The sequence below is a fragment of the Gracilinanus agilis genome, chromosome 5 (genome assembly GCF_016433145.1).
Source record: "Gracilinanus agilis isolate LMUSP501 chromosome 5, AgileGrace, whole genome shotgun sequence".
Lineage (NCBI taxonomy): Eukaryota > Metazoa > Chordata > Mammalia > Didelphimorphia > Didelphidae > Gracilinanus > Gracilinanus agilis.
Window position 1 is genome coordinate 131,302,845 of NC_058134.1, and position 13,913 is coordinate 131,316,757.

Genomic DNA, 13,913 nt, shown 5'->3' on the forward strand with positions numbered 1-13,913 from the left:
CCCTATGAGGTAGGTACTCCTTACTTTGCAGATGAGTAAACTGAGGCTGAGAGAGATTAAATGACATGAATAAATGTTTGAGGCAGGATTTGAACTCAGGTCTTCCTGCCTCCAGAGTCAGCCCTCTATTTACCATATCACCAATTTCTTAACAGCTAGATTATTCGATATTTGTTGAGACATTTCAGCTGTGTCTGGCTCTTCATGGCCCCATTTGGGATTTTCTTGGCAAAAATACTGGAACTGTTTGCCATTTCTTTCTCAGCTTATTTTATAGTTGAGAAACTGAGGCAAACAGTGATGTGACTTGCCCAGGTTCATCTAGCTAGTAAATATTAGAGGCCAGATTTGAACTCAGGAGATGAATATTCCTGACTTCAAACTCATTGTTCTATCCATTGTACCACCTCACTGCCCATGGTATTTACTTGGTATTTTCTGATCTGTATACATATTATACCTCCTTGTTGTCTGTCTCTAAGACAGTTTTGTTTTTGTCTTTGTATCTCCAGAACTTAGTTTCATACTTTGAATATAGTAGGCATTGAATAAACATTGGAATTGTATAATAAAGGAGAGAGAAGGTATATAGTAGTCTGTGTGTGATACCTGCTGGGAGGTAAATACTTTGCTTCTGATCATGGCCAGACAACATTAGAATCACATCTTTTAAGCAAGTACCATGGTGTCTGGCAGCTAAGAGGTGCAGTGGATTGAATGCTGGTTCTGTAGACAGGAAGACATCTTCCTGAGTTCAGATCTGGTCTCAGACACTTACTAGCTGTGTAGCCTTGGGCAAATCACTTATCTTGTTTGTCTCAGTCTCCTCAGCTGAAAAAAATAAGCTGGAGTAGGAAATGACAAATCACTCCAGTATTTTTGCCAAGAAAATCACAAATAGGGTTATGAAGAGTCATTCATACCTGAAATGACTAAACAACAACAACAGATCATATATAAAAACATATATTGACCATATATAGAAAACTATATTTAGAAACCTAAATTTTTGGTTAAATGAGAGGGTGATTTTTTTCTGATTTAAAAAAGATTTTCTTTAATGGCGTTTGGAGACAGACAGCAAGGGGAAATGCTTCCTTCAGCTAATGAGCTTTCACTCTCTGGTGCACTTAAAACAGGAATATTTGGTGAAGTTTTTTTTTTTTTATCACATTTTCACAATTCTCTGTGTTACAAATGACAAAATATACCTATAGTTAGGAGAAAGAATTTTAGTTTATAATTAAGAAAACTGTTGCAGTATAGTAATCAAGTGTTTTCTCCTCCTCTTTCCCTTTGAAGTTTGCTACCTTATGTATTACATCCTCTTGTGGCCAAGGCATGTATTGCCAGCAAAGTGAATATGGTCACTGCCAGCTATATCACACCAGCCATCAAGGAACTGGAGAAAAGGTAAGTCTCCTAAATATTCACTAAATTGGGGTGGGTCTGTGACCCTGTTGAAACATTTTCATTTTATGAACATTTTTTCATTTTCCACTTTTTCATTTCTTTTAGTGTGGATGAAGCTGGCATCACATTAATTGGAGAGTTGGGATTAGACCCTGGTCTTGACCATATGTTGGCCATGGAAACAATTGATAAAGCTAAAGAAGTAGGAGCCACGGTAAGACCACTTTATGTCTTCAAAAATATATTTAGGAAAATCTTAACTGATCTGCTTTCTTCCATGCAAGAAATAGTCCATGGCAATGATGTGCTTTTCTGTATCACAGTATTATTTTCTGAGGCTACATTTTCATGCAAAGTAGGTCTGGCACAGGGATATCTAATTGGAATCAAATTGTTGTTCTCCCCAGCTCTGGAATTAATGTACAACTAAAAATTCGTGTTTTTGTAGAGCATAGATGAATATTACAAATACGTTGACATGTATAGGAAGATATCTCCTATCCATGATTTATTTCATTTAGCTTCAAAACACTTAAAGATAAATAGGAACAAAAAGAATAAACTTGTGAATCTTGTGGATAGAAGTGAGTAGGATATCTTTTTAGGAGCCATGGGGAGTACGGTAGAAAGAGCACTGGATTAAGAGTCAAAATTGATCCCAGATCTGTAAAATTAGAGGAATAGATTAGATGATCTGTGAGAACCCTTCTTTCTCTCCAGATAGGATAGTTGGCTGCTAAGTCTTGGAATACCAGATATGGAGTATAGAACTTCTCATCATGTTCACTATGGACTAATATGTTGATGGCTAATCCAAATTAATATTATAGTTTACTGTTAGACTCTAAAAATAGCAAGACCTTTATATATCACTTATAAGTTTCCCAAGCACTTTCTTTGCAGTAATCATACATGTTGATAGCATATTATCACCATTTTCCTAATGAAACAAGGATGAAAATTGGAATATGATTGATTCAGAGTCTGATTGTTGCTATGTCAGCCAGAACTCACCCTCAGGTCTTCTGACTCTAGCCCCTCAAACCTCATGCTGTCTGCCCTACTACAAAACGACTTCCCTTAACTTCTCTAAGTTAATGTCCCTGTAACAGGAAAATCCAGATGTTAACTCAGTTGTCCCTGACCACCATCCTTCTCATAATAATTTAGCTTCTGAAACTTGGTGGTTATTTTTCAGTCATGTCCAACTCTTCATGAACCGGATCCTTCTCCAGTGGATTAAGGCAAACAAGTTAAGTGACTTGTCTAGGGTAGTAAATGTCTGAGCTGTATCCAGTGTTATAAAAGGATTTTTCTCAATTTCACTCTGTCTCGTTAAGAGCAGAGTTTTCTATGTTAAGAGCACATTACTTAATCTCACTCTGTCTCTTTAAGAGTAGAAGTTACATAATCTTACTCTGTCTCTTTAAGAACAGATGATATAAGGACAGTTTTCAGTTAACAAAGATCTCCATTTTCTCTGACTTCCTTGGGAGCAGGGTTTCTGGGTCATTCTCTCAGACAAGAAGATCTGACAGTTACTTTTGAGAGTTTGGGATACAGATACCAATTTGAGAAAGAAGCTAGTTACTGAGGGCTTTTCTCCTCTCCTCAGAACTGTGAGAGAAGAGTTGTCTGTGTCTGTGTCTGTGTGACAGGCAGTTTATAACTGACCATTATTAGAAGAATTACTTTAAGGAGTTTGTTACTGATTTAGTTAGAAAAGATAGATAGTGAATTTAATATGTTAGACAGAGTAGACAAGTTTAGGCCTGCTTTGCCAGGCAAGAAGATTCTTAGATATAGGGTTGTTAGAGATTGTAGTATAGGATTTAGATTGTTTAGACATAGTATAAGGATTAAGAGATATACTATCCTATTTCCTACCTCCTATTTCCTATCCCTACCTCTCCTCTGAATAAATAAGGATGCTGGTTTACCAAACTGCTCTCTGCAACTTTCATCAAACTAAACCAGTAAAACTTACCTACAATACCACTGAGCCACCTAGTTGCCTCCTGGGCAAATAGGGAATACATGACTTACGCAAAGCCACACAACTAGCAAGTGTCTGAGCCTGGTTTGGAAATCAGATCTTCCTGACTACAGACCCAGGATTCTACCCACTGAGCTACCTCCCTGCCCCTGAAAGCTATATCAGGGCAAAATCCCCATCAGACACTCCTGTAGTGCAGCTGTATTTCCCCAATTATAAATAGAATTCTTCTTCAGTATATATCTGTGATGTCCTAGCTGTAGATATACAAGTCAGAGAACTAGATTCATGCTGGTATGTGTGATTATTAAAGTGATTCTGATCCTATTAGCACCAGTACTGAAATAGATCAAATTTCACAAGAGTGATATACATAAAAGGATCCACACAGGCTTTGATGAGACATAATCAATTGCATCTCAAAAGAGCAAAAATTCTGTTAAAGCAAAGAGATGATAGGTGCCCGAACTGCAGAAGAAATGCTAGATTTGAGACAAAGGACATGCTCAAATTGTGGCATAGCCACTTCTTCCTTGTAGGATCTCTCTGGTTGGTTTCTTCCTCTATAAAATTGGTAGGTTAACTTTTAAATCCCCTTACAGCTTGGAACTTATTCTCTGAGGATGCCAAGATGAGCAAATCCCAGGCAATAAACCATTTTTAGAATAATATATGTTCCAATAGTATTTCAGTGCAGTGAAAAAATTCTAACCATTTTTCTGGAGAGAACTGGGCTAATGTTTGATCTGTACAAGAAAAAAATGAATATTTTTGAATGTCACTAACCTCTTGATCTGCCAAATGCCTTCTCGATTCTTCTGAGCATGTTCTAATTATATTACTTCCAGTCAGATCTGCCAGGCAGATCCTGTGTTTAAGCATGATTAATCATTTCTCAAGATGCTGATATATTTGTAAAGATGAGATACACTGTAGACATTTTTATAAGTTGGATTCAGAATTCAGTAAGAACTTAATTGTCAAAGCAATTATTTTTTCCCTCAAGGCCTATAGACTTTTCTGCCCTTATAAAGTGCCTTTCTTTTATTCATGACAGTGACAAGTCAAATTGAATCTGAATGACCTAAGATAGGTATTTCTGAATGTTCAGGGGAGCACAAGAAGCAAACACAATAACTTATTTATTTCATTTTGGTATAACTGAAATTGTTTCTGCTGTGAATTATTTCCCTTATTCTGATGATAATATGGCTTCTGTAAATTCACTTACAGATTGAATCTTATGTCTCTTTTTGTGGTGGCTTGCCAGCACCAGAGCATTCGGATAATCCTTTGAGATACAAATTCAGCTGGAGCCCAGTTGGAGTCTTAATGAACATACTGCAACCTGCTAAATATCTACTCAATGGAGAGGTGAATCATTACTTTTTCAGAAGTCAAGATTTTGATTGAGTTGTATTCCTACTCATCGATTTCTGTCCCCAAGTTTTTCAATTGAAATTTTATCATTCACTATATTAAGGGAAATTGGGAGAATATTTAGTTATGAATACTGAGGAACATTCAAAGAATTAGTATGGCAAACTTCTAGCATGGGAGCTACATCCACCTATGCAGAAAGCAACCCCTCTGTAGTTTGGGTAGTAAATGAGTCCTAGGGAATTGCCCAAAGTAGCACAGTGGCAGAAATGGAAGCTGAACCTCTCATCTTGCACCTTTTTCTGAGAAACTAAGAGAGTTAAATTATATTGTTGTGCATTCATGTCTGACTCTTCATGATACTAATATTGGGGTTTTCTGAGCAAAGATATGGAAGTGGTTTGCCTGGACCCAACTTGGCTCAATTGCTGAATTTAATTTCATTTACATGTATACAAGCTCAATAACAGGCATAAAGCCAAAATTCAGAGAGGATCATAACCAAATACTTGTTGGCTACTTTATAGGTAATGAAGTTTTTCAGCCAGAGCAACTCAAGAAGACCTACTAAGGTTCAATAGAGTCATCAGCTACAATGGTGGATTAATGGAAGAAATATCTATAACGACAAACCCATGGATCATTTAAATATCTCAGTGTAAATACTCTTTAAGTGTTATGGTGGGGAGAGGTAGAATAAGTAACAAAGCAGGCAGTGAAACATAATTTAGAGCAAGTAGGTGACATAATGGATGGAGCCCTAGACTTGGAATCAGGAATTTCATCAGCAGTTGAGCCAAGTTGCATCAGGTCAACCCTTTTTTTTTGTTAAGCACTTACTATGTACCAGGAATTGTGCTAAGAACTGGAAGTACAAAGAAAGGACCTCACCTACCCTAATAGAAAAACAACATTCAAATAGCTATGGATATGTAACACATAGTAAGGATAAATGGAAGGTAATCTCAGAGCAAAGGCCCTAGCATTAGGGAGGAAAGGACTGGCAACTTGCAAAGGGTAGTACTAGAACTGAGACTTAAAGGAAGCCACAGAAACCACAAGGCAGAGATAAGGAGGGAGAACAGTCTAGGCATTGGAGACAACCAGGGAAAAGGCACAATCAGGAGGTGAAATGTTGCATTTAAGGGACAGTATCTTTAGAAAACAGAATTCCTACTTTATATCCAGCTCTGTGGATACGGAAGTGTATCACTCTGCTTCCATTTGCCATTTTATTAAGGGTAAATACTGATGCTCATGCAACTGCATGTAAAAGGATGATAAGAAGGCACAGAATCATCCGAGGAGAATGCTATCCAGATAACTTGCCTCAAACTTTGCACATGGGATTTGTTCATTAAAAATTTGACAGGACTGATGAATGATTCGGGCATTCTGAAAATGTAGGGGACAATCTAAATGTCTAAAAGTGGGGAATGATTGAACAATGAGTGATTATATCAGTATCATGAAATAGCAGAGTATGATCAAGAATGCCAAATGTGAGGGGGCAGCTGGGTAGCTCAGTGGATTGAGAGCCAGGCCTAGAGACAGGAGGTCCTAGGTTCAAATCCGGCCTCAGACACTTCCCAGCTGTGTGACCCTGGGCAAGTCACTTGACCCCCATTACCTACCCTTACCAATCTTCCACCTATAAGTCAATACACAGAAGTTAAGGGTTTAAAATTAAAAAAAAAAAAGAATACGAAGATGAAAAATTATCATCCTTACCCTGAAGGAGTTTGTAATCTAGTGGAAAGATATACAAAATAATGCAAAGTAAAGGTGGAACTAGAAGTTCAACATACACATCAGCTATGATTATACATATAAAAAAAGGATAGACATATATGGGTAACTGGGTGGCACAGTGATTGATAGAGCATCAGCTATAGAGTCAGGAAGATCTGAGTTCAAACCTGACCTCACACACTTAGCTGTTTGACCCTGGAAAAATCACTTAGCCTTGTTTATCTCGGTTTCCTTATCTGTCAATTGAGGAGGAAATGAGAAAACCACTGTAGTATCTTTACCAAGAAAACCTCAAATGGCATCACAAAGAGTTGGACACAACTGACAAGATCAAACAACAATGACACTGACATACATTGCTGGCTGGATAAACAAAGACTATGGAAAGGAACCCAGAGGGAGGGACTAACTGATAAACTCTTAGACCTATGTATACATTCAAGTCTGCCTTTATAATTTAATTAGTTTTATGTGAAAAATTAATTGGTTTGATTGTTGAAAATCATTCACAATAAATTACTTTGGAAATGAATTAAAACTAATTGCTTAAATTATTGTTAAAATTAAAATCACAATAAATTTTAATGAACTGTGAAGCTGTTCATGCTCATTAACCAAGGGATCCTGTTCCTAGGATTTGGCCCTAAGGACATTATTGAAAGGGTAAAATGCTGTGTGTATGTTTAAAAATGTTCATGGAAGTTTTTTGTGTAATGACAAAATAACTGGAAATAACACAAATGATTGGGAGAAATGGCCAAATAGATTGTGATACTTGAATGCAATAGATTATATTATGTTACTAGAAATGACAAATATTGGAAATATAAAGAAATTAAGGAGACTATATGAAGAGATAAAAAGATAAGAAAAGAAAGTAAGGATAACACGTACTATGATTATGTTAAAAATAAACTCAAAATCAAAAGAAAAAAGTATCAAAGTAAAACAAATTTAAAGGGAACTCAAAATCAAGGGATGTTTATAATAGTGCATATAATTTACATATTTAAACAATTTATAAACAATGTGGAGTTTGTAGTTTTATACATCATTTTTATGCATGTTTATTTAAATGTTTTTTTCTTTTGTTGGTGGTTACTAAATATATAACATTGGAAAAAAAACAATAAAATGTAGTGAAAAGAGTACTGTGTTTGGAAATAGAGGACTGGAGTCCTAATTCCATTCCTGCCATTTACTATCTCAGTGGTTTGTGGCAAGTTATCTGGACTTTACTTTCCTCATCTGGAAAACTGAGGAGACTGGACTCTATCATTTCTTAATGTCCCCTTGAGCCCTCAATTTATGATCTTATCTTCTTTTAGTTGTAAATTCCAGCCTTCCAGTGGGATTTAGAATGATGACTATGTGTCTAGGAGAATAAAGAAGTGATGATAGAACCTAGATGAAAGAAGAAGTATGTTATAATGGAAAAAAAGACCAAAGTTGGAACCAGGAAAATCCTGGGTTTGAATTCTGGTTCAGATACTTGTTATTTGTATGATCTTTAACAAATATTTTAACAACTTTAAGCCTTAGTTTCCTTTTATGTAAAATGGAAACCATTATTGCACTATGTCTGCCTCAGGGTTGTTGTGAGGAAAGCACTTTATAAAACTTAAAACCTGTTACAAACAATGTGCTTTTGTTAACAAAGAACGTGTCTTTTCTGTAGCTTGTGAAATTTGTTGGGTTTGGGAATGGTAATTTTGGTACTGATTGTTATTCTTTTTCAATTTTCATCAGGTGGTTGATGCTGGTGGGGCATCTTTTCTTGATTATGTCAGTTCTATGGATTATTTCCCAGGATTAAATTTGGAAGGTTACCCCAACAGAGATAGTATCAAGTATGCAGAGATTTATGATATTCCATCTGCTCATACTTTGCTGCGAGGGACTCTAAGATATAAGGTATGATGTTTTAGTTTTCAAAATCTTTACCTGTTGCAGATTTTATGCTCTTTGCTGTTTGTAATGCATTTATTTATTTTACATACAAATAGGTGTAGAGAGTTAAGAGCCAACTGTGAAGCCAAGAAGACCTGTGTTCAATTCCTGTCTTGGGCACATTCTGGCTGTGACCTTGGGCAAATCTTAACTTAGTACTCTAAGGAACTCTGAGACAAAAAGTCATAGAGAAGGTGCCAGTCTGCTTTAAAAAAAGGAGTTTCCATGTGAGGGAGTTTCTTATGTCACTGAAATCTCAGGTTGAGCTCTTCTCTCTATCTTATATCCTTTTTTATTCAATTTAATAAATATTTATTAAGCATTTTCTACTAGCAAAACACAGTATTACACTCTAAGGCTTTAAAAAACAAACACAAAAACAGAAGTCTTTGATTTTGAGACCTTAGTCTACTGTGGGAAGGCAACATATACACAGATAAGTAAATACAGAATAAGGTGCATGCAAATAAGCTTTGTGTGATTCATGAGCCCACAGATAGAAAGTTGCCTTTCTTTTGGTGGAGATGAACACTAACAACTGGGTGATGAGAAAAGGCCTTTTGTAGAAGTTAGGAACTGAGTTTAGCTTTGAAACAAGCTAGGAATACTGAGAAGCAAGATGAGGAGGAAGATGATGGTTCTAGATACTTGGAGGGAAGATTATCACAAAAGTAGGAAGACAGGAGATAGAGTAACTCAATTTGTGTGTAAATTACAATAATAAGAAATCTATCCATAATGATAGGTTGGAGTCAAATTGTGAAGAGCCTTAGCTGCCAAAAAGAGAAATTTATGTTTTATTTAGAGACAATAGGGAATCCCTGAAGTTTCTTTAAAACATCATTTGCTTGTTTGTTACATTAAATTTTCTAGATATCTCTTTCCCGCCTCTCTCACCCCACACTAGAGAAGGCATCATTTTACTCTGTGTGTGTGTGTGTGTGTGTGTGTGTGTGTAATTATTTATCAGTTCTTTTTCTGGAGGTAAACAGTCATAGTATTCTTCAAACTATTTCTGTTTCTGTATATAATGTTCCCTTGTTTCTGCTTGTTTCACTTCATTATTTCATGGAGGCCTTTCCATGTTTTTTTAAAAATCATTTCTTACAGCGGAGTACTATTCTGTCATAACCATATGCCATAATTTACTTAGCCATTTCCCAGTTGATGGGCATCCTCATAATTTCCAGTTCTTTGCCACCACAAAGAGAGCTGCTATAAATATTGTAGAACATATAGGTTCTTTTTCTTTTGTCCTGATCACCTTGGGAAACAGAATAGTGATACTAATAACATGGGAAGATCTATGTGGTTTTCAGATTGGCAACTATGTGATAGATGCATTTGATTGGGGAAAGACTAAAGGCAGTATAAGACTATACAGTATGTGTATATATATATGTATATATATATGAATATATATATATGACTGGAGGCAGTATAAGGCTATACAGTATATATATATATATATAAAACTTGGGTAGCCCTTTTATTTTCTTTCCCCCTTTTCCTTTACATCCTTTTCTAGTTCTGTTCTCTTTTCTCCTTAGTAGGAAAATCTTACAGATTGGTTGCAATATCCCATTTAAAAGGGAAGTTAGGTAGCTAGATCTGAAGTCAGGAAGTCTCTTCTTCCTGAATTAAAATCTGGCTTCAGACACTTAATAGCTTTGTGATTCTGGGCAAGTCACTTAACTGTGCTTGTCTCAGTTTCCTCAGTTTTAAAATGAGCTGGAGAAGGAAATAAAAACCATTCTACTATCTTTGCCAAAAAAAAACCCAAATGGAGTTATGAATAGTTATACATGACTGAACAACAACAAACTCTTTTAAGATTTATTAAAATATACCTTTTTAAAGGTATCTATTAAAATAATACCTTTTGCGTGGAGGGAAAGGGGGCATTTATAGATAGTAAAGAAATGGTCTGCCAACATTTTCAGTGATGAACAGTTCTTAACCAACTGAGTAGGTGATTCCATTGTTTCAGATTTCTTTGGCTGATGTATCTTGCCATATGTAAATAAGCAAAATTGACCAAATGGTATTTTTCTGAAGGAATAGCATGTAAATTAAATTGTGTTTTGATGTACACCAAATCTTTGATCTTATTGCCACCTCTTTGGCATTTTCTCATCTTTTTGCAGCTTCTGTCCCCATCTTTCTATTAATCCTTCAGAGAATATGTAGAGTATTCTAGAGGCCTTCCTTTGGTTCCAGTAAAAATGTTAATTCCCTCTTGGGTAGAGGTTTCATATTTAAAATATAGAGAACTTTGTCAAATTCATAATAGCCATCCTCTAACTGATGAATGACCAAAAGATATGAACAGTTTTTAAATGAAGAAATCAAAACCATATATATAAGCATATGAAAAAAATACTCTAAATCACAACTGATTAGAGAAATTCAAATAAAAACAATTACGAGATATCATTTTATCCCTATTAGAGTGGCTAAAATGGTAAGAGCAAAATGACAAATTCGTCAGAGGGAATGGGGAAAATGAGGTATTGTTGGTGGAACTTTGAAGTGATCCAATCATTATGGAGAGCAGTTTGGAATTTTGCCAAAAGAGTTATGAAACTCTGTATATCCTTAGATCCAACAGTACCACTGTTGGTTTTATGTCTTGAGGAAATCAGGGAAAAAGCAAAAGAACCTATATATTCCAAAATATTTGTAGCAGCTCTCTTTGTGATGGCAAAGGATTGGAAATTGAGAGGATTTCCATCAATTGGGGAATGGCTGAATAAGTTGTGGTATATGATTGTGATGGAATACTGCTGTGTCGTAAGAAATGATAAGAAGGGCTAATTTAAAAAAATCTTGGAAAGACCTACATGAAATAATGATGAGCTAAACAAGGAAGACCAAGAGAATGTTATATTCAAGAAAGTAATATTTTAAGAATAACTTGTACATGCTATAAAAATAAAATTAGGATGAGCAATGCAAGGTAGAAGGAACGATAAAGAGACTCTTGTTTATGAAAAATAAACTATTTATTTAAATATATATTAGAGAAAAAGGATTTCTAATTCTAAGGGATTCTAACTCCACCCAAATAAATTCCCAGGTCCCGCAAGGAACCGCTTCTCCTGTGATTCACAGGCTATGCTAATCCTCCCAGATCTAACTAACCAAATTAGTATAAATAAACCTAACCACTCTAACTCTTAACTTCGCCTTTAAGTTATAAAGATAACCAAAGCTAGCTTGTTGAGTCTCCAAAAGATTCAGGTTAGGACTCTGAGCCTTAACAGATTCAGAGACCAAACCAAAGACCAGGATTTGTTTGGTCTTTTCACAGTTTAAACAATCTATAGACAGTAACAGATAAATGAATAGTGTTTCCCAAGTTAGAAGAAAACACTCCACTCCTTCAAGTCTTTCCCTCAGACCGAGATAGAGAAAGGCAAAGATGTTACCTTCTCTAGCCCTGACAGAGAAAGAAGCTGCATGTGGCTCTGTGGACTGCCAGAAGCCACTCCTGGAATGCCACACACAGAGCATGCAACTGTCATAGAAATAACAGTTTTAATAGCCACCAGTTGAAATTAACACACTCTCTCAGGTCTATTTGAAACTCCAGCTCTTCCTCAAGTCATCTTCTCTACTTCTTATCTTGAAACTAATAAAGCAATACTTATTTTTTAATATCCTTGTAATGTCCACCATCAGAGAAAGAACTAATAAATAGAAACATGAAAGACATAATTTATATATACATTTTTTTATCAGATGATGCCTTCTCTGGTTCAGGGAGGGAGTGAGAATAGGTGAGATGAATGAGATTTAATTTTTTACAATGTAAATAAAGAAATTTAATATAAAAAGAAAAGAAAAATAATCCAAATTCCTTGAAAGTAGACTGTTTGATTTTTAACTCTGTATTCCCAATAATAATCACAGTGTTTCAAACATGTTAAGAGATAAATGAATGCTAGTTGAATTTCATTGCATTTCATTTTAATATTTAATAGACAAGAGTGTAAAACTTGGACTATCTATCAGTTATCTCTACTTTCATTTGCTGACTCACCCACCTACTTTTCTAGTATTAATCACTTAGCTGATATAATTTATTTTAATTTTTTAAGTTTTATTTTTTCAGTTAATAATCATTTGTTTTCTTTCCCTTCTATTTTCCCCAATGAGAAGAAAAACCCTTGTGAAAAATATGCATAGCCCAAAAAAGCACATCCCTGTGTGGTGACCATCTCCAAAATTGCACTTTTCCTTCTATGATTTATATACATCACCTCTCTGTCAGAAAGTGGGTTATGTGCTTCACATTTTATCTTTTATTCCATGTATCTCTTTTATTTCATTTCTCAAACACATTACTACTATTTCACTAGTCTCTTATACCTACTATCCATCTTTCAGCATATCACACAGATTGGACAATTTCACTTCTGTGCAAATGGTCTATCCTGTCCCCTGCTACTTGCTACCCCCCGATTCCAGAGTCTCAGAGACAAAAACTGAGGTCTTCTTGAGGCCTCTTACAAGAATCAGTAGCTCATCTGTAATCTAAGACTATGGACTTTCTTTTTGTGTGGTTGGTTTAGGATCTAGCTTCATAAATGCCAGCTGAATGGTAACAAAAGGGACTTTTTAAACATAAGTTCAACTTAGGATACATTCTATTAAGCACTTACTATGAACAAGTAGTACAAAGAACAATGCTTGCAAAGATAAAAATTAAGTATACATTATCTTGAAAAATGCCACATTTTACTCGGGTAATGAGAGGACAGAGAAGATGAATACCTCAGGTTTCTTAAGCCTTTTTTTATAAACCTTTTTGACCATCAGCCTAGAGATCCCTTCCAAGAATAGTATTTATAAATTTTGTTTTAGTTTTTATTTTGAATATTTTCCCATAGTTACATATTTCATGTTCTTTCCCTCTCCCCAACCCCCCCAACCCCTCTAAGTTGACACATGATTCCACTGGGTTTTATATGTATCATTGATCAAGACCTAATTCCATATTATTGATAGTTGGACTAGAGTTATCATTTAGTGTCTATATTCCCAATAATATCCCCATCAGCCCATGTGTTCATGCAGTTGTTTTTCTTCTGTTTTTCTCCTCCCACAGTTCTTCCTCTGAATGTGGCTAGTTTTCTTTCTCATAAGTCCCTCAGCCTTACTCTGGATCTTTACATTGCTGCTAGTAGAGAAGTCCATTACATTCTGTGTATAATATTCTCCTGGTTCTGCTCCTTTCACTGAATCAGTTCCTGGAGGCCATTCCAATTCACATGGAATTCCTCCAGTTTTTTATTCCATTGAGCAAAATAGTATTTCATCACCAACAGATACCACAATTTGTTCAGCCATTCCCCAATCAAAGGACATTCCCTCATTTTCCAATTTTTTGCAACCACAAAGAGTGTGGCTATAAATA

At 35.5% G+C, this 13,913-nt stretch overlaps 1 protein-coding gene across 1 annotated transcript in view; it reads left to right on the top strand.

Moving 5' to 3' along the window:
- The window catches only part of AASS (aminoadipate-semialdehyde synthase), a 69,300-nt gene that overhangs the window by 36,447 nt on the left and 18,940 nt on the right, over positions 1-13,913 (top strand). The window contains exons 15-18 of the mRNA XM_044679995.1: positions 1,303-1,413; positions 1,519-1,627; positions 4,643-4,783; positions 8,291-8,455. Coding sequence (XP_044535930.1) covers positions 1,303-1,413; positions 1,519-1,627; positions 4,643-4,783; positions 8,291-8,455 — 526 coding nt within the window. The remainder of the gene's footprint in view (positions 1-1,302; positions 1,414-1,518; positions 1,628-4,642; positions 4,784-8,290; positions 8,456-13,913) is intronic.